The sequence below is a fragment of the Microtus oregoni genome, unplaced genomic scaffold, assembly GCF_018167655.1.
Source record: "Microtus oregoni isolate MIOR12 unplaced genomic scaffold, Mior012 000016F_ref0000370, whole genome shotgun sequence".
Classification (NCBI taxonomy): Eukaryota; Metazoa; Chordata; class Mammalia; order Rodentia; family Cricetidae; genus Microtus; species Microtus oregoni.
Window position 1 is genome coordinate 974,468 of NW_024543075.1, and position 25,909 is coordinate 1,000,376.

Here is a 25,909-nt window from a genome sequence, read left to right on the forward strand (position 1 = left end):
GTACGGGTTGCACATGCCTGGACACCGGCTCAAGAGAATTCCTGCTCACCTTGCTGTAGGGCACCATGCCCGTCTGCGCTCTATGCGCTACCATACAGTTCATGAACCGGGCAAGAGGCTGGAGATTGAAACACACAAAGACACACAGACAGAGACACAGGTCATCCTCGAAACCAGAATGCCCCTTTAGTGTGTGCCAGAGCCGCTTATATAGGATCCTTAACCGATAGCCACGCCCCAGCTAAACGCACCAGAAACCACTCCCCTGCCATCAGGAACTCCTGAGGGTCTCGTGCTCAGAGCAACTGCAAGCATTACAAGTTGTTTACCAGAAATTCAGGATCTGGGGGGGTTCACAGCTCCCAACACCTTGGCTGTTCTGCAGACACCTCTGTGGCCCTGAAAACTAGTCCTGATAGATCTGCCTCAGGGTCAAAAGTTGCAGATGTTCATGGTGGCCACTGCCTTGTCCACTTATAACGACTGTATCACATGTTCACCCATGATGCTGTTGCTTATGTCCAGTCATGTCAGCATTTCCCTGTTTTGTGTGTGTGTGTGTGTGTGTGTGTGTGTGTGTGTGTGGTGGGGAGCTTGTGCTGTGGGGCACATGTGAGGTCGGAAGAAAACCATGTCAGTTCGTCTTTGCCTTTCTTTCTGTCTGAGAGAGGGTCGCTAACGCTCTACCACTGCATGCAGCAGGCTAGCAGACCCATGAGCATCTAGGAATCCTGTCTCTCTCTTTCATCTCACCACAGAAGTGTTAGGGTTACAGATGCTTGCCTCTGCATCCAGCTTTACTTGGTTTCTCATCCTTGCATGGCAAGTGCCTTATACCCGCTGAGCCATCTCTGCTGCATGGAGACCATTTGACACGCCTGTTGATGGCAAACGCTGACAACAGCCCCTCGCAGTGAGCTCCGACCATGTGTACTCATGGAGACTCTCAGTGATACTCACTTACAGTGAACACTTATCAGTAGTTACAGTAGCTTCTGACCAAATATCCAAAAAGTGAAAATAGGAAAAGAACATGAGGAGAGTATAACCATTGACAGGTCAGGAAACTGAGGCCCACACAGGGAATCTGTGTCAGAATAGGGAAGAATTCTGGCATCGGAACTCCCAGACTGGGCCCTATCAGGTTTGTAGATCACCCCTTTAGAAGGACGTTTGAGTCACTCAGTTCTTGAATCGAGGGCCTGCCATGGTGGAGCTGGGGAAGGAGGCATAAGAGGGACATGGTGCTGACAGGGGGCGTGCTGCAGCATGCCAGCTTGCCAGGCCTGGCTGTAAGCATGTTTCCTCAGCTCCAGGATCAGTAAACACATCAGCAGTTAGAGACTGGAGGAGCAGAGCTCTCACACTATGGAAATGGGTAAATGCTACCGTTCAGGACAGCTGTAAGGAAGGGAGACAGGGAGCCCCATACAGCACGGGCTTAGCAGGCAGAGGATGCCTTTGGTAGCTGTGACCATGAAAAATTCCAAGGACAACAGGGTCAACACCCTTCTTTTGCTGCTGGTGTAGATAAGGGAGGTGGGGAGACAGGAAGCTCATGGTGACACCTACCCTGGTCAGCCTCTCTACATAATCGGAGGGCCAGGGGCAGTTCTGTGGGGTGCGGCCTAGTGGTATGCCTGAATGCCAGCCTCCCCTAGCAACTGCTCGGAGGCTTCTCCATCGCCCCACCCATCTGCCTGCTCTCCCCCATCAGGACACCCACTCGCCACCTGGGAAAAGTGCTAAATGTGGCCTGAGAGTGTTGAGCCAGGCATCTCCCTGCGGAGATGGATGCCAGGATGGCATCTGTCCTGGACGGAAGTGCATGACTGTCCCGCCTGATCCCACGGTGCCATTGAGCAATCCTTCAGTGAACAGCTGGACTTCTCTGTTCCAGGCCCCAGTGGGACACACTCAGGAGCCATAGGGGAAAGCCCCATCCCAGAAGTCAGTGGTTCCAAGCTCCATAAGGAGTGGTTTTGAGCTTGGTCCTCAGGCCAGGCACCAGGAGCTTGCCTTCTCTCCCCCAGGAAGCCATTCTTCTGTTTCAGAGCCCTAAGTTGGCTCTCCTTCCATCACCTCATGTGCTCTGAGAAAGGAAACCCTAAATTAGGTCCTCAACTCCAGGAAGGGCTGGGGGTCACAATGGTTCATCGCCATCAACTTGCTGGGATTCAGAATTTCCTAGGAAACACACTTTAGGTATGTCTAAGAGGTGGAGTTTTGTTTTTGTTTTTTTTTTCCAAGACAGGGTTTCTCTGTAGCTTTGGAGCCTGTCTTGGAACTAACTCTTGTAGACCAGGTTGGTCTCAAACTCACAGCCTCTGCCTCCTGAGTGCTGGGTTTAAAGGCATGCGCCACCACTGCCCAGCTCCAGAGGGTTTATTGTTATTATTTACTTATTTTTTTTTCTTGATAGGGCCTCTATAGCCCAGGCAGCCCTCCAACTCTCTCTGTAGCTGAGGATGACCTTAAATCTCCGATCCTCCTGTTTCTACCTCCTGAGCACCAGGGTTACAGGTAAGAGCTACATCATCCAATGTACACAGTGCTGAGAATGGAACCCACAGCTTGCTGAGAGGAAGGCAAGCGATATATCCATCGACTCTCTAGCCCCCTCTAGAGAGGCTGAACTGAGGAGAGAAGTCCCTCCCTGAATGTGGGCAGCACTAACTGACAGGCTGGGGTCCATGACTGAATAAAAAGGGGACCAGCAGCCAAGCATGGGCATCCCCATCTCTGTTTCCTGGTTGGTGCCAGGGACAAAGCTGTTCCTGCAGCTGTGCCTCCCCTGCCATGACAGACAGCATTCTTCTGCACCAAGAGATGGGACAGACCGCCCCTTCATTAATTTTCTTTTTGTTAGCTGTTAAGTCCCAGTGACCAGAAAAGTAATGAATGCTGGGATGTTGGCTGCAGTGAGGCCAGAGGATGCTAATGTCAAACTGCCAGGTCCTGGAGAGGGAGGAGGCTGGGCCAGAGCCTGGCCATCCCAAGGGGCTCATATGCCAGGGTGACCCAGGACTAAGTACCCGGTGTTCAGCTTTCTGTGTACATGGGGGCTCTGACTCTTGATGCCCTGCGATGGAGGCAGAAGGTCAGCACCTGAGTCAGAGGACTGAGTGGTCCTGGCAGGGTCACAGGGCTGGTGAGTGGTGATTAACATGGCTGGGGATAAACATGGTCCCCTAAGTAATCAGTCTGGGTTCATGGCTTCCCCTCTCCCCAGCCACACAGCCACTTCTGTGCATGACTCAGCTGCATGTGTCATCCCGGGGATGCCCATCACTCCTGCCCATCACCTGGCCATCTGTGTGTTCACTCTGGAACAAAACACGTAGTCCTTCTGGGATGGTCAGTTTTCATTATCAACCTGACACAAACCCGTGGTTATTTGGGAAGAGGGAACCTCAACTGAAGAACTGTCTCCATCGGATTGGCCAGTGGGCAAGTCTGTGTTGATTAATAATTGATATTGAAGGGCCCAGATCACCGTGGGAACTGCCGCCCTGGGAAGGTGGGCCTGCCTGGGTTGTATACAAAGCAAGTTGAGCAAGTCTTGAATAACAAGCCAATAAGCAGCATTCCTCCATGGCCCCTGCTTCAGTTCCTGCCTCCAGCTTCCTGCCTTGAGTTCTCTCATGGACAGACTAAAGTGTAGTATGTTATAAACCCTTTATAAAGGACCACAAGTTCCATTCGGGCAGGGTGTTTATTTATAGCAACAGAAACAAAACTAGAACACACCCATGTCCTTTGGATCCTGATACATGCCTAGCAGGAGAGTTCGAGAAACCAGCTTTGTCTCTGTTTATGACCTCTGGTGGGGAGCAAGCCAGGAGCATGACTTCCTTCCATTGCTCTGCCTGGCATTTACTAGAAAGAAGCTACATTCCACCCAGGCTGTGCCTGGAAGGCAGTCCCATGCAGAAGCTTCTGTGAATACTGGCACTGTCCAGTCTGTTCTCAGAGGCTCGCAGCAACACTTCTCTGAAGTGTCAGAAGCTCACCCTGCCATGAAACCAACAGCCCCTGGACAGTGACAAAGTGACTATCTAGACAATTTCTACAGGTGGCTAGGGAAATGGGGAGTCCTCTAAAACAAGGAGGGAAAACCGGGAGAAGTAGTGAAGGTTAGAGTAATTGTAAGTGACGCATGGGAAATGCAGAAAGATGTGCATGAGAGAAGGGAGGAGGGAGAGAGAGAGAGGGAGGGAGGGAGAAAGAGAGGGAGACAGAGGGAAAGAGAGGGAGAAAGAGAGAGGGGGAGAGAGAGAGGGACACATAGAGAGACTCTCCGAGGTTGCTGAGTCTGAGGGAGCTCAGGGGCAGTAAACACAATGGTTGAGAGGTCAGGCTAAGGTCCGCATGCCAAGGCATCAAGATGTTAAGGAGACAAAGAAACGCTGACCTTCCTACAAACTTCCAGAGATAACAGAAGGGCAGAGACAGTGGAATGAAGATCGGAGAGCATCATGGCTCACGTCATGAAGTGGGTCTGTTCCAGTTCAGAGGACAAATGACTCTGAGCCCGGAATTTTAAAGCCAGAGACTGCAGACAGAGCGCTTACACTTCAGGTCCGTTTTGTTAAAGGTTTTGAGGATGTAGCCATCAGAACCAAGGCTTCGCCTGAGGAACTACTCGCTCATTTCTTAAGTTAATGAGGGGAGAAACTGCAAACTGCTACTTCTGAGCACTGAGTGCTGGAGCTTAACGTCCAAGAGTCTCTTAAGAATAGCGCACATTCTTGGGATGTGCCACAGGCAGGAGGGACGTTTAGTGGCTTGCTAACCAAGACCTAATTCTGCTACAAAAGGAAAAATAAAAGCAGCTAGAATTTCTGGGAAAAAGAATACAGACAACGAAAATTCATGCAGAAAATCATGATGCTTGTATGACACTTAGATGTGGGCTGACTTTGAGCAACTGAGAGAAGAAGGAAGGAAGAGAGCCTGTTGGGCTGTGGTTCCGGGAAGAACCTTCTTCTGTCTGTAGGAGGAACTGGAATCTGAGGCCCACTTCTGGTGTGGATGCAAACATCCGTGTTGTTCCAATTAGGGTTTTGAACTATTTAGTTGGACTGATAAAAACTAAAAGATTTAAATATGATGAAAACAAAAATACATTAATGAAATATAAACACTAATGCAGAGGAAAGTAATCCCATGTTTACGGTTAAGGCTGTGGTTTTTGTAGGTGACTTTTGTGCTTCCTGTGATTTCTAGTTGTCCCTTCTTCTGCCCTCCTCTTCCTTTCTTTCCTCCCCACTCTCTCCCTTCCTTCCTTTTGTTGTTGTTATGGTCATAGTCGAATTGTGTCTTTGTCTAAAATGTATTAAGTGAAGAAAGAATGGGAGAGTTATCTGAAAGCAGACAATTTGGAGAAATAGCAACACCTATTTAGACTTGTGGGCAGGCAGAACTATGAGGCCAGGTTCTCTCCAGCAGAATCAAGGCGGTTTCACAATTAAATGAAGAAATAAGGTGGGGCTATTGTAAAGTTGGGGAAACCATGAATGGAATAAGGGCAGAAAGTCAACCAAATGGCTCGATGGGCAATGGGAATCTGAGCTCAAGTCCTCCAGAGAGTGCACCACCACCTGCAGACGAGGCTGGGGAGGGAAGGGGTGCTTTCCAGTTCTAGTTCTGTCCTCGTGATTGGCCCAAATGGATTGGTTGCTTTCCTTACACACATGACTTGGGGTTTCTGAAGGGAAGAATCTGAGTCCATAGAGAATGAAGAAGAGGAAGGGTCTCCAGGAAGCCAGATGTGGAAAGGTTACGAAAAGTTGGGCAACATGGCAAGAGTGGGGAGGAAACAGGACATTCCCAACTCTTGTTATAAACCAAGTGAGGGGAGCTGGAGAGATGGCTCAGAGGTTAAGAGCATTGCCAGTTCTTCCAAAGGTCCTGAGTTCAATTCCCAGTAACCACATGGTGGCTCACAACCATCTGTAATGGATCTGGTGCCCTCTTCTGGCCTGCAGGCATACACACAGACAGAATATTGTACACATAATAAATAAGTAAATATTTTTAAAAAATAAACCGAGTGGGGGAAAGAGGCAGGAGAGGAGTGCCCAGGCCTTCCAGGTTGTCCTTCAGGATGGAGACCACAGAGAACTGAAGTTTGGAGGGAGACCATAAAAGGAGCAGACTGAGATGTGCTCCCTGGGGACAGGATGCACCCACACGGAGACCTGACTTCATATGTATCATACTGGGAGAATGAGAGAAGAGTCAGCCAGGTGATGGTGCCAACCTTCCCTTCATTGGTGCATGCAGGGCTCCCATCCCCCTCAGTTGCTAAAATTTGCCAAAGCACCAAACCCCGTCAGAAAAACACAAAGAGAGAAAAGCAGGACATCAAACATGAACCCAAAGGCAGGGGAGCTGGCTTGGACAGGTGGAGTGCTTACTGTGCACTCGGGAGGTCCTGAGCTCAGATTCCCAGCACCTGTGGACAAGGTGGGAGTGGCAGTGCATAAGTGTAACTCCAGCACTGGGAACTAGCTAGCCAGGCTAGCTGATCACAGAGCTCCGGTCTCAGTGAGAGACCAAGCCTCAAGAAAAGAAGATGAAGAATGACTGAGGAAGACACTCATTGTCACCATCACTCAGGCACACAGTCTCCTTTGTAGTCCCAAACTATGTCCCTAAACAGCAGCTATGCTCCACTATTAACCACCAGAGCTGTTCGTCAACTGAGCAGATGCTTCCTTCTGCATCTGCCCTGTACACACTCAGTCTTGGCTCTCTATTCTTCGAGTCGGTCAACAACAAATACATAATGGTGGAAGAAGAACGGGGCAATCACTGTTTCTTACCATTTACTTCTTACTAAGGGCAGTGTTCTAGACAGAAGGTGGGGGGTTTCAAAGGAAAGCCAGCCACTCACAGCTGTCACTTACAGCTCATAGCCCTCTGGGTATATGTGGCACATGCGTCTTGGTGTTGCAAGCGTGCAACCTATTTTCTCATTCATTCTTAACAAAACACAACTGGAGATGGAACAGGTTGGGTGTGTTTCTGTCTTGCAGACAACAACTCTGAAGGCTCAGAGAGAAGAATTGAGTGTCCAAAGTCACATAGTGATTCAACTGGAGAGAGAATATTGTGCTCTTTATTTTTTTCAGGAGCTTTGAAAAGGCTTTGTAGAGAATAGGAAGATGGCTTAGTCAATACAACCACGAGGACCTGAGTCCAGATCCCCAACACTCATACAAAGCCAGGTGTGGTAACACATGCATGTGCTGGGAGGTGGACCCACAAGGCTTGCTGGAGCACACTGGCCATCCAATAGCTGAACTGGCAAATATTGGATTTGTGAGAGATTCTGTTGCAAAAAATAAGAAGGTGGGGCCAGAGAGATGGTTCAGCCATCAAGACAGTGGTTCTCAATCTGTGGGTTGCATATCAAATACCCTGCATAGCTGATATTTACATCATGATTCATAACAGTAGCAAAATTACAGTTATGAAGTAGCAACTAAAATAATTTTATAGCAGGGGGTCACTGCACCATGAGGAACTGTATTGTATTAAAGGGTCATGCATTAGGAAGGTTGAGAGTCAAAGTGTCAAAAGCATGTGCTATTTTTGCGAAGGACCAGAATTCAGGTTCCAGCCCCCAAGTTGGGTGGTTCACAACTGCCTGTAATTCCAGCTCCCAGGCACCTGATGCCCACTTCTGGCCTGTGAGGGCACTTACACACATGTGCATACTCACACACCCAGACACTCCTGTATACATGAATAAAGGAAAATAAATCTCAGGGCTAGAGAGATGGCTCAGAGGTTAAGAACACTTGTTTTCAAGGGACCCAATGAGTCCCTTGACTTCAACACGTATGTGTACACAAAGCACACCTCTCCCTCCACACTGAGACTTCTTATAGCATCATACAGACAAAGTCCTTCTCTAGAAAGAGCCTCAGGAATCCAGTGAGGGAGGTTCTGTCTGGGAAGAACTTGAGCTGGGTGGGATGGAGGGAGAAGGGACCTGTTCTTCGCACCGTATCATCTCATTTACCAAGTGCGTCTTTTCTATTTCCAATTCAAAAACAATCAAATGATACTTGAAAGCCGTGAAAATAAGTTACTCTGGGTAGCAGGCAGTCACCTGTTGAAGAGGTGCAATCCACTGCCTTCCCAGATCAGTCTCCAGGAGGAAATTGGTTTTCCCAAGGAGGAGTGGTAATGGAAGTGGCTCGCCCTGGCAAGTGGTCTTGAAGGTGTTCCTTCTAAGCAGGTTGTAGCAATGTAGTGGGGACCATGAGGACTTTGCTGCCAGCGAGTCCCCGGTCTGGTGCCCACCTGCTGCTTTACTAGCTCCTCCCTGGAAAACCTCAGAGAGCCTGGAGAATGGGTCCACCTTGCTTTCCCTCACCCACACCCTGGGCTCTGTTCATTCCGATGTCACCTCAGATCCACGTTCTGCTCTGTCCCCACCTCTACCAGTGCACACACCTGGGGCTCAGCCCAGACGACAGGGCAGTCTCCTCACTGGTCTCCATTCACTCCTCTGCTTGTCCTGTGTTGGTCCAGGTGACACGGGCTCCAGTATCTCCCCACTAAATGTGCTGATGACACCCCAAAGCCTGGGACTCCTAAGCCATCATCTTCAGGGTGTTCCTTGCCCCTTGCCATCTTGTGTTCTCTATCAACCTCAATGTTTTTGCAGTTTCTGAGTCTTGTCTGGATGGCTGGCTCCTCCTCAGCCTCTGGGAGTCACCCCAAGTTTGTCCTCAGGGACATTTGCTCTGACCTCACACAGCTTGCTCTGGGGCTCAAGGTCTGCTGGTCTGCTCAGAGCACTGACTGACAGCTGGGACAACTCCCTGGTGTACTGAGTGAATTCACTGTTTGTCTTCACGAAAAAGACTACTGTTTGTAATAGATCTAAGATAGTTTCTCTTGTTGACCTAAAAATCTCTTTGTTTGTGTGTGTGCATTTATATGTGAATGTATACATGTATATGCATGTTCGTGTGTGTTGGCAAATGTATGCATCGTGAATGTGTATGTGTGTATGTATATGTGGAGATTCAAAGTTGACACTGGATGTCTCCATTAATTACTTTATTTATGGGGACAGGCTCTCTTGATGAGCCCAGAGTCCTCCAGCTCCAGCTAATGTCTGAGCCATCTTGTGTAGGAAATCCCATCTCTGCTCCTGAGTGTTAGGATTACAGGCAACCCTGGTGCCTTTGATCTAGGGATCAGAACTCCAGTCCTCACGCTGCATGGCAAGTGCTTTAGCCACTGAGCCATCAACCCACACATGACCTCACAATCTTTAACTCTCAGAATAAACAAGTCTTGGCCGGTGCTGGTTAGACAGATGGAAGATGAATAGGGTCGATGGGAAGGATGAATGTGGGTGGGCGAATGAATGATGACTAGTTATGGCTGGGTGGATGGATGGACTGATGAGGGATGGGAGGATGGAGTTAACGGATGAATGAATGGGTGAGTTGATGGATGGGTAGATAGAGGGATAGATGGGGAGATGGGTGGATGGATGATGGATGGGGAGATGGCAGGATGGTCGGATGGATGGATAGGTAGGTGGATGGCTGCACAGGTAGAAGACTATGGTGACTGAGTGGATGGTTAGATAGACGGATGGAAGAGAGGAAGGGTGAGTAGATGTAGAGACAGATAGATGAACGGAAGATGAATGAATGGATGGACAGATGGACACAGGGTTATATAGATGAATGGGTAATGGATAGATGAGCAAACAGGTCTTAGACTGATGGACAGCTGGGTGGGTAGATGAATAGCTGCACGAATAGTGAATGGATGAATAGGTGTGTGTATGTATGTATGTATGTATGTATGTATCTATGTATGTATGTATCTATGTATGTACAGATGAATACATGAGTGGATGGGTGGTAGGAAAAATGGGTGGATGAATGGAACTTGTTCAGCATATAACAACCCCGAGGTTCCTCTGCCCGGCCAGGTATCTCCTCCTGGTGTCCTATGCTGATGAGGCGGGGACCTGATTAATGAAGAATGAGGACTTGCAGCTGCCACCTTGTGTTGAGTTGGCTTTTAACACTGACCTCAGATACCTGCAAAGTCCTGCACAGTGGTGACCCCAGGACCTCGGTTGTCTGACTCTGACTACTGTGTCTATTCCTAAATCCCTCTCATCTATATCTTCTACCTGCAGGGGGAAGAGAAGCATAAGGCAGGAATCAGTCGGAGCAACCGAACACACGTGCTAACGCCTGGGTTTGTTTTACTCATTCATCTCTTCAGCGCTGAACCTCTGGGCTAACATGACACACGAAGGGATGGGAAGGGGAGATGGCTTTCGACTGATTCGGAAAATGTCTCCATTGAGCCTTCCTTCCCATCCCATTTTCTTTAATTACATTAGCATCTGCAGCCACGCGGCCTCATCTGTTGGCGCTCACACAGACCACAGCCACACCACACAGACCAGCTAATTGGCCGGTGGGGCGGGACAGCGGCTGGGTTTCTGTTGTGCTTTTGGCCTTTCCTAATGAGCTGATGTACGCTCTGCACTGCAGCTGCCCACCTCCCCAGACGGCTCCTGCCTGCTCAGTCAAATGAGTATGGCTAGGCTGTCCTTCTCCTGCCCCCACCCACCAGGGCCATGTAGCTGTTGGGGGTTCTGTGGCATGGGAGACCATTCTGTATCTCCACCCATAAACTCCTGGGTCTACCTGCCTTGCAGGTCCCTTCGTGGTCAAAGCCAGCTCCCTTCTTATTGCCTGCATCTGGATGAGCAAGCTTGATGGCCTTTTGTCAGCCACAGAAGCAGGGTTTTCCTTCCCATTGATGCTTTGGGCAGCAAGGATTCTATCTTTACCAAGACTTCTCCTCACAGGCCCATTTACCCCAGGGCCATTGTGAGCAGAAATATCTTGACCTTCAGTTGTCCCAGCCTCACACTCAGGCCTAAGTGCTTCTGAGGCTGGGGACTTGCCCCATTATTTGACCCCTAATTCAGTTTCCATATTTTTCTACTGCTCTGAGTGACCTTGCTTTCCCAGGCTGCTGATGGTATGAGACACGGTGGCTGGTGCTGGCGAGGGGACAGATGAATGGTGCAGATGTCACTCTTGTTTCTTTTATCTGAAATGGCAGGTCAGGGGAGGCCCACCGCTTGTCCAACCCAACCGTTAATCTAGAATCTTCTGCCCTTGGCTCGGAAGCTGCTAGCTGGTCCCAGCTTGGCACTACTCTCCATGGTTGCCTCGCTGAGTAAACCCCATGTGGCTCTGTCCAGATGACCTGCGCCTGCTCCTGATGGAAGTTTCGTGATGTGCCTCTGTCTAGGGCCCTGCCCCTAGCCCTACCTTGTCCTCTCTGCTTTCCAGGTCAGGTACCGGCACTGCTCTGTGGGGAGGTGGCTGATGAAGGAGCAGAGTATGCATGGCTGTGCACACAGCAAGACCACCTGTGCATGGCTCTGTGGCCCAGGCATGCTCCAACAGCCCAACCTAAAAGTGGTCACTGCTTGGAGCCTTCCATCTTAGGGTTCCCCCTCCCCACAGGGCCCATCTCTCCCTGCCTAAACAGCCCTTCACGTAGCCATGGTGACAGTCTTCCCCAGCTCTCTACCAGCTCTGCCTTGGCCTTCTTTGTCAGATGGACATATGGGCCGCTGCTGACCGTGGCTACCTTTTAAGGGTCCATACTGGCCAGGTTTCCCAGAAGTGACCGGCTTTGAGTTTCCTTTCCAGCGTACAGTTCCCTGTTCACAGGGCCAGGTTACAGGTCACAGTGGACACCAAGGTCAGGGAGGAGGGCAGTAGAAACTAGAGTGTAGATCAATACAAGACCAGCATTTGCCTAGCATATGCCAGGTCCTGGATGCCATCCCCAGTTTCCTAGGAAACAACAAAAAGGGATAGAGACAGTGGAAGGAGGCAGGGTAGGGGCATGGGACTCCTGTTGGAGCTCTTTCCTCTCTTTTTTATGAGACAGTTTCACTAAGTAGATCAGGATGGCCTTGAACTCATCAGCCTTCTGTCTCAGCTTCCAGAATGTTGGGATTACACCCAAGTACCACCACATCCAGCCTAGTCTATCTTGTTTATGAGAGTGACTGAGGACAGACAGTATGAATACCAAATCAGACAGCAGCTGTGTTCTTCGGCACACAACTCAAAGAACCGAAAACACGTTCAGACAGATTGCCCACGGCATGGCGTTCATCATGGCGGACATCACCCAAGGATCCACCAACGGGTAAAATGCCAGCATCTGTATGAAACTCCAGTGGGTTGAGTCACGGAAGAAAAATGAATGGCTGCCAGTAGCTCTAGGAAGGGACCCACGGGAATGACTGCTGCTGGGGACTTCCCTTGCAGTGGGCAGGCTTCAGAACCAGTCAGAGGTGGTTCTGGTCATTGTGTTAACCTCGCTGAACTCTGCACCTCAAAATGGCAAAGCACACACTGGGGACTCTTGTCTTAGTAACAGACTCAGGTACAACCCTCAGCAAGAGACAGGAGTTATAGAAACAGGCAAGAACTGACCACCAGATTCCCTAGAGTAGAGGGAGCCCAGTGCAGGGTGCTGGGCCCTCCTGTGGTGGCCCTCCTCCGATGGGATCTAGCTGATAGCCTCTCAGTCTCTTGGTTTCATGGTTGGCTGCCCAGCAGGGCTGGGCAGAGGGCCCTTGTGGGGGACAGTCGTCATGTACCTGTACGACTTTGTCTTTCCCACGTCACACATGCATCCCAGATCCCTACATCCAGGACAAACCTGTCTAGACCAGGTATTCCCTTAGACCTCTGTCCCAGTGTGTCATCAGAACTGAGGCTTGTGACAGAGAAAGGGACGGATGAACTTCACTCCCAGGATGTGAACCATTGTAACTGATTGAAGCACAGGGAAGCGATCTGAACAACAGAAAAGCTGTCAACCTTGGCCTGCTGGTGGAGCCACTGTCCCAGTTTTGGCTCCACTTAGAGGTAGGGAGGCAGGACACAGAGACCCAGGGGTTCTCGTAACAGTTGTTGTCCAAGCACGGTTTCTATGGGAAGATTTCATCCTGTATGCTGTGGCTGCCATACCATGGGAAACACGCAGCTTTCTACAAACTCCCAACCCTGTGAGCCTAGAACACCTGCCAACTTGGGGTCCTGCCCATTAAGAAGAGCAAGATTTCCTTAACAAAACTCCAGTCGGCAGGAAGCACCACAAGAATATGGACACACATAGGTGAGGGGGAAGCCCAGAACCGGGATAGACTCAATAGTCATTGGAGGACATCCATCACTCTGCTTCCGGCCCCCAACTCTGCCCTGCTATCCCATCTCAATTGGTTTTTTCTCAATAAAGCCATTCCTCCCTCTTCCTTAAAGTTCATTGCCCTCTCACGGGGGCTTCCGCCACAGGCAACTGCATGCAGGCCCCGTCTGTGACAGGTTCTCTTGTAAATGGTTGGCCGACACAACCCCAGCAGAGGCGACACATGAGCAACAAAGCAAAGGTGTCCTCGAGCTGCACAGCAGACACCTCTTCCCAAGGCATGCAGGAACACCGGAGGCTGGAGTTCCCCAGAAGGCAGACGCATGCCTTACCTGGCAGCATCGAAGCTGTCATAAGAGCCCACTGTGTAATGCCGGAAGAGTTTCTTGCTGCGGTCAGCACGGGTTTCTGCAGAGGGAAGAGAGACACCGGTGATTCAGCAAAGCCACAGCCCATGCACTGAATGGGCAAAAGGTTGGACCAAACTGACTTGCCCCTGGCAGGGTGACACTCACTCTGCATAGGTACACACCTGGGGAGACAAGATGATTTGGGGGCCCAAGTCTGCAAAATGTGGGGATGCTGGGAACCCTGGGTTGACCATAGAGCAAAGAGCTCACTCTAAAACACAGGTGGACTCCTGGGCCCTAGCGTGAAAGGGTAAGTGAGGCTCTTCAGAGTAGGGACCGTGAGTGTGAGCCTTCCAGCCGCCTCAGGGGGAATCTGCTAGACCTGCTTGCCCAAATGGTGGTGCCCAGGCTGGCAGGCCTCTCATCTCAGAGATTTCCGATGATGGACTTATCTTAGAGAGACATGATCAGGATTAATATCCCAACGACGGTTGCTTTCCATTAAACAAAAAAGGGCTAAACTAAGCACACATGATTAACGCTCCTCATTAAGCCCGCTTCCCTGACTCAGCAGGTTCAGATGTAAGATCGCTGGAGACGATATGACTATTGTAATAGATTAGCAGATGGCACGGGGCTGGGGAGGGGGCTGTAAAGCTGCAAATGCTGGAAGCAGCACAGAATGCAGTGAGCTTCGAGGTATTCCCCTCACAGACAAGATTCCCTGCCCTGCCTCCTTCCGAGTCCTGAACTTTGAGAGGAACTGAGCAAATGGCTTGAAGCAAAGGCCTGAGCTCTAGGGGGTCTCTTTTCAGTCTCTCCCCTCTCTCATTCCAAGGCCAGCATTGTTTGTTTTTTTTTTTTCATTTCTTTTGGAGTTTTTCTTTTTTTTTTAAATTTATTTATTTATTAAAGATTTCTGTCTCTTCCCCGCCACCGCCTCCCATTTCCCTCCCCCTCCCCCAATTAAGTCCCCCCCCAGCCCGAAAAGCAATCAGGGTTCCCTGTCCTGTGGGAAGTCCAAGGAACCCCCACCTCCATCCAGGTCTGCATTGTTTTTTAACTCACCCCTCCCTGTGTAGGTTTCTGAGAGAGGTCCCGGGTCTGTATATGCTTAGAGGCAGAGATAGAGCACCCCACTTCTTACAGAGCAGAGAAGCACCCCTCTTCTTACAGAGCAAGGAATCCCCTCCTGGGCTGGAAGGAGGCATGACTGAGGTGGGAGCAAGAACTGCATTTCCCAGCTTCCCCCAGCACTGTGGATGTGGCTGAGTGGTCGGTTCTTCTCTCGGAGTGGGGTGCTCCCAAGCTGGGCTCTTAAGCCCCTCCGCTATCCCACTCTTCTTTTGCTGTCTCCTAGTTCAAGTCTCAAGCCCCAGAGGGTAGGGCATCACAGATAAATTGAAGAGGCCCAAGGCACAGCTGGTACCTAAATGTCTGCACAAAGGCAGCAGAAATTGAGATTGATTCCCAGCACCCTGTAACGAGACAGGCATAAAGGTGTGCAAATCCCGGCCCAGAGGCACTGAAGGGAGGGGATCCCTGGTGTTCTCGCTAACTAGCCAGCCAGGCCTAATTGGAGAGCTTCAGGGTCAGTGAGAGGCCTTATTTCAAAGAGTAAGGTGGAGAGTGACCGAGGAAGATGCTAGATCTTGACCTATGACCTCCACATGAATACACACCAGACACACACACACAGGCCTTGTGTGTCAGAGTGTGTGGAAGTATACATTGTATACTACATGAGTAGAAAAGAAATCAGACTTCTGTCACACTGGGCTGCACTTTGGGGCTTCTTTGTTCCAGCAGCTCCTGCCGCCTTCCTTCACTGACAAGCAGGGCAGCTGGGGTCCTAGGGCTTGCTCATACTTGTGTCCCCACACCTTCCATCCTTTTTCCTTTCACAGACACGCAAGGCTCCCGCTTTGCCACGATGGTTACCACTCTCTCTGCAGACACTCACCAGGTGCTTCTGTGTACTGGCTCCCACTGTGAACGCCACTGGGGTACCCAGTCAGATACCAATATGGAAACCCAGTGAGGGGTGCACACACAGTTCAGAGACACCTCTGCCCCTTTACTGTGTCACCCTTTGAGGGCCTGATCCTTCTGGGGGCCCCTTCATAGGGCAATATCTTACTTAAGTTGAAGGCATCTCGGTAGGTTAAACGTCAGGCTGTGTACACTACATCTCTAATCAACCACTGCTTGGTCTAGTATTGAAGCCACACAGCGTGAAGGCCATCAATAAAAATGTGCCAACAATTGCCAGCATGTCCCCTCACAAGGAAAGAAGAAAGCAATGGCATTTTGCGAACAAAACAAGCAATTTAAGTTTTAGGAAATGTACTCTATCAAACAGTAAACTGACGGCCCAAAGTGAAGTTGTCAGGAATATAAATTGGTCACTCGGATTTAATATTAACCATCAATGTGGCACAGCCGAGAATCACCCGCGAGAATCTTGGCTGAGGAACTGTCCTAATCACGTTGGTCTGTGGACGTGTCTATAAGAGATTGTCTTAACTGGTGTAGGCGGGCCCAGCCCACTGTGGGCAGCACCGTTTCCAGGGCAGGTGGTCCTAGTTGGCATAAGATCGCTAGCTGAGCATGAACCCGAGAGTGAGCAAGCAGGCCACTTCCTCCAGGGTTTCTGCTGCAAAGCCTTGGCTGTGAGCGAGTTCTCTGGTCAGAGGTAACACTGGATGCAATAGTGAGAAGTTGGACTCCAGGTTTCTTTGCCTTGAGTTCCTGCCCTGATTTCCCTCAAGGATGCACAGTGACCTAGACATTTAAAATGAAATCATCACACCCTCAGGTTGCTTTTGGTAGTAGTTTTAGCACAGCAACAGCATGCAACCAGATCACACTGTGTCTACAAAGGATGGACACTAAGAAGCGAAATGCTGGACTGCTGACAGAAGATAGTGAACGGGCCGCCATCCTCTGTTTACACCTGTCACTCCCATACTGCCACTGCCTGAATTCCGACAGCCCTGTTCCATCCTGCATAACCCGTGGGCATCCGTTCACAGGGAGGGAGGGGTGACTGGGTGAACTCGATGGATGGCATCACCAAGACCAAATTGCATGCCCACCCATGTCACTCAGGCTCAGGTCAGCACTGGAGTGAGTGCCTTCCTTCTCTGCCTGTAGGCTGGGGGTCAGGGATGTACCCCGTGCTGTCCTCAGGACTCAAGGACAGGGCATTACCTTGTTTTTCTGAATTGACCTCCTGATTTGTGGTCTGGGCTTGCCCAGTCTCACCACTGGCTCCCCTGTGGGTAAGGCAGAGTCCCCAGCAGCCCAGCAGTGAGAAGGTTGCTTTTTTTTTTTTTTTGGACAGGGACTTGCTATGTTGCTAGGTCTTGCCATGGCTTCCCCACTCATCAGGGCTATCTGAACTAACTAAAGGCCCCATCATGCAAATAACCCCAGTCCAGGGTACTGGAGTGAGTACTCAAAGCATGGAGCAATGACTGTGCTAGAGATGGGCCCAGCCAAACTGTGCATGCTGGTGTCACACTTCATGTCAAGAGCAAAGGTGCCCAGATGTGACCCTGATGGTCTTCTGACTCTGTGTGAGGTCTACAAGGGCCAGACCCTGAGACCTAAGGGCAGGGATTACAAAGAGTCCCAAGGAACAAGTGGCCAGACCCCAGGAGCAGGTGAAGGAGCCCAGGTATGTTGGCCTTCTATGGCTGGGCGAGGTGCTCAGGGGTGTGTGAAGGGACACAGGGAGGTCTGACTATCCCTGGGACATCCATGCTCAGATCACACGTATGCCAGGGCTGGAAAGGGTAAGTGGGACGCAAAGCATAGCCACCAACGGTGCGAGGACTGCTCATTCTGAGTATTGCTCTGACTTGCTCTGGTTGTCTCCATCCCAATGGCAGTTCTGTGCTGGTTGTCTAGGAAACCAGTGGGTGCTGAGAGTGGGCAGGGCTTTGGCTGGGCTGGAGGGCACAGGGCCAAGAGCAGAGAGGGAATGTGTAGTGGAACGTGAGTGCACATGTGCATGTGTGTATGTGTGCATTCCTGCATACATGTTCATGTGTGCCTGAGTACAATGCATGCATATACAAATACATGTGTATATGTATACAGGAGAGCTTGTATGTACAGGCTTATGGTGACTATATTATGTGGGTGTGTGCATGTGTTCATATGAGCACGTGTGAATACAGATGCATATGTATAAAATTCACATTGTGTGGCTAAACATATGTGTACAAGTGTATGGGAGCATATACACACATGCAGGTGTGAAAGTACATGTATTCATGTGTGTGTTTACACAAGTGTTATATACATGGGCACATATATGTATATGTAGGTAAGAAAAGAATGTGTATACAGGTATATATGTGAGTGTGTATTTGAGCATGTGAGCACAGGTAAATGTATATGTGTGTGTGTGTAAACATATATGTGGATAAGCATCATCACCATCATAATCATAACCCTCATCATCGCCATCATCACCGCCACCATTACTATCATCACCACCATCATCCTCATCACCACCATTACCATCATCACCATGACCACCACCATCATCACTACCATTACCACCATCATCACCACCACCATCATCACCACCATCATCACTATTATTATTACCATCACTATCATTACCACCATCATCACCACCACCATCATCACTATTATTATTACCATCACTATCATTACCACCATCATCACCACCATCACCCCCACCATCATCACCACCATCACCCCCACCATCATCACCACCCTCACCACCATCATCACCACCACCCTCACCACCATCACCATCATGCCCTAGTCACCCCATCACTGTAGGAGATTTGCTTAGCTGCTCTCTGCTGACAAGGTGCTTTGCTAGATCTGCATCATTATCACTGGTCTTCCACCTGCTTCGGTCCTCACATAACAGCCAGAAGCCAGCCCATGCCCTGGCTCCACCTTACAGAAGTAGCAGTGTTCTAAAGATAGATGGTGGAATTCCAAGGTCAGCTCTGTCACCCACTGGCTGTGTGTCTTGTCTTTTCTCTTGTGACAAGGGGACAGCACCAGTCCTACTCACACAGAGGCACCTGAGTGGTTGAAGGTGAGGCCAGTTGGGCACGCAGTACATGGGAAGGGTGTGCCCCTTTGGCTACAGCTATCACATTTCATACCTTAGATTCAGAACTTCTGCGTTCCACAGGCTTTCTAAAGTCACACAACCCATGAGAGGCAATGTGAGCCTCCAATCCAGCTGTCTAAACCCAGATGGCCACATGGGGGACACACCCTCACTCAGCTTCAGCTTTGACCTGGGACAAATGAGTGAGCTGGATGGTTCTTAGGACCCTTTCCTGCACGTGACAGTGGCTGTCTTGTTACAGCCAGTATTTGCCCTTCACCAGCTGTGCACTATACGCTGTGTTACAACCCTTCTGAAAGCTCACAGGGTGCACAGGTGCAGATGCAGGGTACAAGTAGGACACACCCAAACAGTCAGGAGGAGGCCTGCGGCACATATGGGATGACGGCTAAGACAGATGGACACTGGGACTCTTACTCTTGCTCGGGTCTTCAGGGATGCACCAGCTCAGCTGAACCTGACACATCACCACCCGGGCCATGGCTGCAGCCCCGCTTCTCTCTGCTTCCTAAGCAGGCAGGAGGCCCTGCTGTCTCCTCTTGGCAGACCTTGCAGAGCCTCTCAAAGACAGCCACAGGCTTCCCTCATCCTCCATCATTCTCCAATCCCAGTCACGTGGGCAGCTGAGGCCACCACAGTCTCTAGTTTTGGGCATTAGCACTTGGCATGGGACCCTGGTGTGGCCCCCTGTGACCTCATCTGGTGCAAGGTTCTTGCCCTGCTGCTGTGATGTCTACTTCTGAGGCCTCCAAGAGTGGCCTGGATTAATGAGATGAAGCTCACAGGCAGGCCAGCACGGTCTAGGGAGGGGCAGCTAAAGGAACAGACAGACAAAACACAGCTGGAGCCCCAGAAACTTCTTACTTTTAACACACAAGCTTACTTTTGACATACAAACCCATCTGTGTCATTTCTGCGCTGATCCCATTGCTGACAGCAGAAGGGGTTGGGAAATACCTTTATATACCAGGAGTGTACACCAGTGTATCAATGGCTGGAGGCAGTGACCACAAGGAAGCAGCTAGCCATGGAATGGTGCCAACACAGATTCTCTGACCATACCTCCTCCTTGGAGAATTGGCCATTTCTCTTCGCCATGTGGGATTCCTGGCAAGGTGGTATCTGAGAAGCTATGGCATACCTCCAACCTATGGGGACATCCAAATGTGACCCATGCTGGGCTCTGACTCCATAAGTCCTATGAGGTGACCCTAAGCCTGTGTGTGGAATTGTGTGTGTGGAATGAGGTGGTGAGTTGTGAGTATGGGGAGAAGGCACAGGGCGCTGCTGCAGAGGTCCCAGGCCTGAAAGGTCCTGAGAGCCATTTATCGGGAGTTTTCTGTGTTCCTCACCTGCGCATGTGCTCATCTTACATTTCTCAGCTCTCTTATGATATGGGTTCCCCTCTGTATGCTATGAATGTGTTTTATTACCATTGGTTACAAAAGAAGCTGTTTTGGCCAATGGTTTAATAGAGTTAAAATCAGGTACGAAATCCGAACAGAGATATAGAGAGAAAGTAGGTGGAGTCAAGGAGATGCCTGCCTGACCCTTACGAGTAAATCACGGCTTAGTGCCAATATAGAGATTAATAGAAATGGGTTAATTTAAGATGTAAGATTTAATAAGAAGCCTGAGCTAATAGGCAAACAGTGTTGTAAGTAATACATTTTCTGTGTGATTATTCAGGTTTGAGCGGCCAGGAAACGAAAGAGCAGTCTCTGCCTACACTCTGATACAATATAATTCTTTCTAATATTTAAAACACGTACTTATGTGTATGCTACATGCATGCAGGAGCCAGACACCAGACACCAGAAGACGATCCCCTGTGATTTGGACTTGCATGCATTTGTGTGCCACTGTACATGGATGTTGGGAACTGAGCTTGGGTCCTCTGAAAAGGCAGCACACCCAGGGAAGGCTGGCTGAAACAGACACATGTGGTCTTTTCAATAGCACAAGACAGGACATTCTTTCCACTCTGGGCTCCAACCCTATACAGCCCTCCATCTCTCACCAGCACCAGAGTCCTGACAGATCTGTATAGCATAGACCTGACAACACCAGGACAAATACTGAGTAGGACCTCAGCAGGATGAAGCTGAGACTCACCAGGGGAAAAGCAGAAAATAGCCTAGTAGAGAAAAAGAGTGTGTTCTGACACACAGGAGCAGAACACAGTATGGGGGTGAGGAGGGGGACAAGCCTGAGTTCAGATCCCCAGCAACCATGTAAGGCTGGCGTAGCCACACATGCCTGTAACCCCAGCAGTGAATGGGGAAGAGACAGGTAGATTCTTGGAGTTCACGAACCAGCCTGCATAGAAGAAAATGGAGAGCTCCATGTTCAATGAAAAAATCAGCAGGATAGAGACTGATAGAGAACGCTTAGCATTTCCTTTGGTTCCCAAATGTGCACACAAGGGTGCCTGCACACACATGGGTGTTCCACATGCACAATATGGTGCACATGCCTTTGACTAAAAGGAAGGCCCATTTGTGGGTAATATAAAGGGGACAGACAAGCTAGCTAATCAAGAGGAAACTATTTACTTCCTTAACTGTATAGCAACTTCTAAAAGTCAAGACTAGTTCTACTTTCTCATCCAGCCCAGGGCTCTTCATATAGTGGATCTCCCGAAATAACTGTAGCGCCCCAGAGTTCAGAACTCATCATTAACTTGGTCCAAGAGATCACCTTCTCTGGCTTGGGCTGGTGAAGTAGCTTCCTGCCTCCCTGTTTCCTGATGATTTGTTCCACCCATCATCTGTGGTCCCTAGTGATTCTGGAGGAATATGAACCCAGTGATGCTATTGGCGCTGCCCATTTTTGCATCCTTATCCCCCATCACTGCCCCTTCCTCTTTGCTCCTAGAATACAAGCCGATTTGCATCTCAGGGCCTTTGCATTTGCTAACACCTCCTTTTTCCAGTTCTGACTTCACTGTGCCAACAGATCTCTGGCTCCTATGACAACCTGACCACGTGGGTACCCAGTATCTCTGGTACACGAACGAACATTGGAAAATTGGTACCTCCATCTGCTTGATCCTGGCTCTGATGGGCTTAAGGCTTAACAGAAAATGCTAAGTTAGTGCCTCCCAGAGGCCGCTAACATAGTGTAAAAAGCCCATCTGTACTGGGGAACCTCCAATTCCAGTCCTGGTCAAGGCAGTGACCAGGAGGAACCTTCTCACAGGCCTCTGGGTGCTCCTGCCTCACCTAGAGAACAAGATGCTTGCGTGAGTGGATGCTCTGGGTGGTTTAATCTCTCATGGCACACATCCCAGGTTAATTGGGGATCCCCTCTCACAGGAGGTGGTTGTGAGCCCTCCCCACAAGGCAGCATTTAAGCTGATATGCCCTAAAAATGCCACTTGGAAAAAAATCGACATGGAAAAGGGGGGAGGGGAATCTCTAGAAATTCCATTTCATACACCCCTTGGGACGTGTGGAAGGCAGCGACAGATTTCATGACAGCCTCCGATTGTCAGTAGTTAAAATAGCCCCTTATGCAAAGCAGCCAGGAGGAGGTGCCTGCAGCTTGGCAAGGAAGCCAGGGTGGGGCATCCTGGGAGACTCTGTGGCCTCCCATTGTAGAGTGCCTTTCTGGAAAAGGGAACAAGAAGGGGGACTTTCTCCAGGACCAGTAGGAGTGTCCTGAAGGGTCAAAGGATATAAAGCCCTTCACACCACGGACATATTCCCTAGGATGGTCCCTACCCCATGGGAGACCAGTGGACAGACAGATGCAATGAGACCAGTGGACAGACAGATGCTACGAGGCACATGAGACAATCCTCCCTACTCCTATCCTCTCCCTTTCCTTCTCCCCCCTCCTCTCTTCCCCCTTCTTCATTGCAACAATGCGGATGGATTCTAAGGTCTCACACGTGTTAGATCAGCCCTCCATCACTGAGCCACACCCCTACCCCTGAGACAGTCAAGACAAACCTGAACCTCCATTCTTTCCTGGTATTCTGATCGAAGCAGGAAAGGTCCTCCCAGGAGCCTCAGTTTCCCCATCTCTAACACAGTCCACCGCAGAGTCCACAATGCAGGCATACAGCGAGAAAAAGGTACAGACACTTCTGCACCCATCCTTCCATAGTCCTGATCAGAGATGCCAGTCAGGCCCCTTGGCCACTGCTGTTTGTCTAGGAACCCACTTTGGTGTGTCTGGCTTACCCCCAAGAGGGATTTGTGACTCATATGAGCTCAGGCTTGTTCCTGCCTGGGCTGAGAAACTCTCATATCCCCCAAGACAACAGAATACCATTCTGGGGACCTGAAACCAGTGTGGACACCTTCAGCTCCTGGACATCCTGCTCAGGTTATGACCCATTACTACACTTCAGCAAGAGGAGGCCAGAGTGTGGATTAGGGATTGCACAGTGACAGAGTGCACGAGACTCTTGGAAGCTATGACACGGCCCTGCTGTCCCAGCTCCTGGAAGGACCTGCTTGCCCCTTGGGTTCTGCCCTGAGTGGCCTGCAGGCCCAAGCTGAGCCCCTCAGACTGAAGTGTATTTTGTACTTAGCCACGTCACCCAACACTCCTATTTCCTTCCAGTCAGTCTCACTTTAAGAAGAAACACTCCACGAGGAGTCGGGCTCTGATTGCGGGGCCGTGCATCCCACAGTGCTGCTGAATATCCACGGCAGGGCTTTGGATACCCTTGCCTTCAGTCCCTAACTATACCAGACCTCACATAGCTATGGCTCCACACCCACAAATCCTACCAACCTAAGTTTAGTCTGAAAAGATTTGAAAAGTCAGGGCTGGAGAGAGGGCTCAGCAGCTCAGAGTATTTGCTGGACTTGCAGAGGACCTGATTTTGGTTCCCAGCACCCATGCCACGTAGCTCACAACTGCCTGTGACTCCAGCTCCAGGGGAAACCGAGGCCTCTAGCTTCTACAGTTACCTGTACTGACCTGCACATGGCCCCACAGACATAACTAAAATTAATAAAATGGAAAATTCACAAAGACCATATGTGGAAATGGCTGCATGTGCACTGGATGTGAACAGGCTGACTTGTTTTGGTATTTATTTCCCCAGACAACTCAGCGCAGTAATGTTTGTGGAACTCATACTCTGCACTGGGTGCTGCGATGGGGATGTGGAAGGATGATGGGACTTACACAAGAAGCCTGCGGCAAGCTACCGAAGGAATTAGAGTGTCAGGGGGCTCTGTATCTGGGGGGAGGGAGTCCTGGAGGCAACCCCCAGTTGATGCAGAGGAATGGCTGCCTTGGTGTTTCTTGTGACAATCAGCAGCCATACACCCATTTCCTGATGCCCCCAGAGGGCAGCACACCCCTCAACTAGAATCCCAGCGGTAGCCATGTGGCTGACATTTCTTTTTTTTTTTTTGGTTTTTCGAGACAGGGTTTCTCTGTGGTTTTGGAGCCTGTCCTGGAACTAGCTCTTGTAGACCAGGCTGGTCTCGAACTCACAGAGATCCGCCTGCCTCTGCCTCCCGAGTGCTGGGATTAAAGGCGTGCGCCACCACCGCCCGGCATGGCTGACATTTCTAAGTTATGTTTTTGCTCAAGAGATGGCCAGGCAGAGAGCACTGGGCACACAGAGGACAAGTCGCTCCTATGTCTGTGATAATGACAGGGAGACCCTGGTATACAGCCCTGGATGCTGGCTGGAAGACTAACTTGAAAGGCAGACAATTCTTCTGCCCTGATGGAGGGAGCTGACCCTCCTAACCCTTGGAGTGTCAGGGGTGATGTTGTGAGGGGGTAAATTCCTTTCTAGCAGAGCTGGGTGGCAAATTTCCCTTGTTTTGATTGATAGGAAGCATGGAAACAATGAGAGAGGTGGAGAGCGATGCCAAGCATCTTGTTGACACAATTTAATACGAAGGCTCAACTGGAAATGCACACACTGTACCTGGGGGAACATGGAGCACAGGAGCGTGCTGGTCTGAGTAAGAAAGATGCCCCATGACCCTGCCTAGGTAGCTTGCTTGTATTATTGCTTCTCTTGGAGGGAAGTGGGCCTCAATGACCCTCAATGGGAGGAGGGTCCATGAGTACTTCCTATTTTTAATAATGGATTTATTTTTATTTTATGTACATTGGTGTTTTGCCTACATTTTTGTCTGTGTGAGGGTGTCAGATCCCCTGGAACTGGAGTTACAGATAGCTGTGAGCTATGTGGGTACTGGGAATTGAACCTGGGACCTCTGGAAGAGCAGCCAGTGCTCTCAACCCAAGGCATCACTCCAGCCCCGCCATGAGTACTTTCTTGAGGTCATATTTGACCCAGCCAGGACACGGCAGGAAGTCACAGAAAAATGAGGCATCAGAGGGAACAATGGTCAGATGTGAGCTGAAGGCCTGCTGAGCATCTTCCTTGGGCGCCCTGTATGTTAACATCCAGACCCAGCCTAGATACAGATGCTCCCTGGCTTACAATGGCACAAAGCACTCCAGGACCATCGGGCTGCTTTCCTCTCCCATCCAAGTACTAACCTGGCCTGGCCCTGCTTAGCTTCCAGTTCATGTGAGATGAAGTGCATTCAGGGTTCTACAGCTATGGATTCTATACAGTTCTCATCTATGCCATGAGGCCATCGGCACTTCACCCTCTCAGGCTGGGTGTTGGATAATCTTGCCCAGCAGGTGTTAGTGTGAATTCCGAGCATGGGTACCACAGCTGTGGCTGAGCTGTGGGGCACGGCAGGTGGGAGATAGTACGTATCTGCATTAGTTACTGGTCTCATCGCCATGACAAATGCCTGACGGTGTGACTTAGGAGAGGAAGCATTTACTCTGGCCCACAGTTCAAGGACACAGTCTACCACGGTGGGAAGGCACAGCGGCACAAGTGTGAGGGCAGGTGGTCCTGGTGTGTGCACACTCGGGAAGCAGAGAGCGGCGGACGCTGGTGGTCAGCTTGCTCTCTCCCTTTGATCCAGTCCTGGACCCCAGCCCATGGGGCGGTGAGTCCTACATTCAGGGTGGTTCTTCCCTGCTCAGTTGACCTAATTTAAAAGCTCACACACAGGCATGCCCAGAGGCTCGCCTCCAAGGAGATTCTCGATCCTGTCAAGGTGTCAGGATTATTCACGTGCCTCTGTAGTTTACAAGGTTTCAACTGCTGGTGGTCTATCACGGGAGAATCCCATTGTGAGCCAGGGGTGGGAGGGCAGGGAGGTTA

At 50.2% G+C, this 25,909-nt stretch overlaps 1 protein-coding gene across 9 annotated transcripts in view; it reads right to left on the reverse strand.

Annotated features, from left to right (window-relative positions):
- Shank2 (SH3 and multiple ankyrin repeat domains 2) overlaps positions 1-25,909 on the reverse strand; it is a 456,357-nt gene that overhangs the window by 155,003 nt on the left and 275,445 nt on the right. For all 9 annotated transcript variants that reach the window (XM_041666922.1, XM_041666928.1, XM_041666925.1 and 6 more), the window contains one exon: positions 13,581-13,656. In XM_041666922.1, coding sequence (XP_041522856.1) covers positions 13,581-13,656 — 76 coding nt within the window. The remainder of the gene's footprint in view (positions 1-13,580; positions 13,657-25,909) is intronic.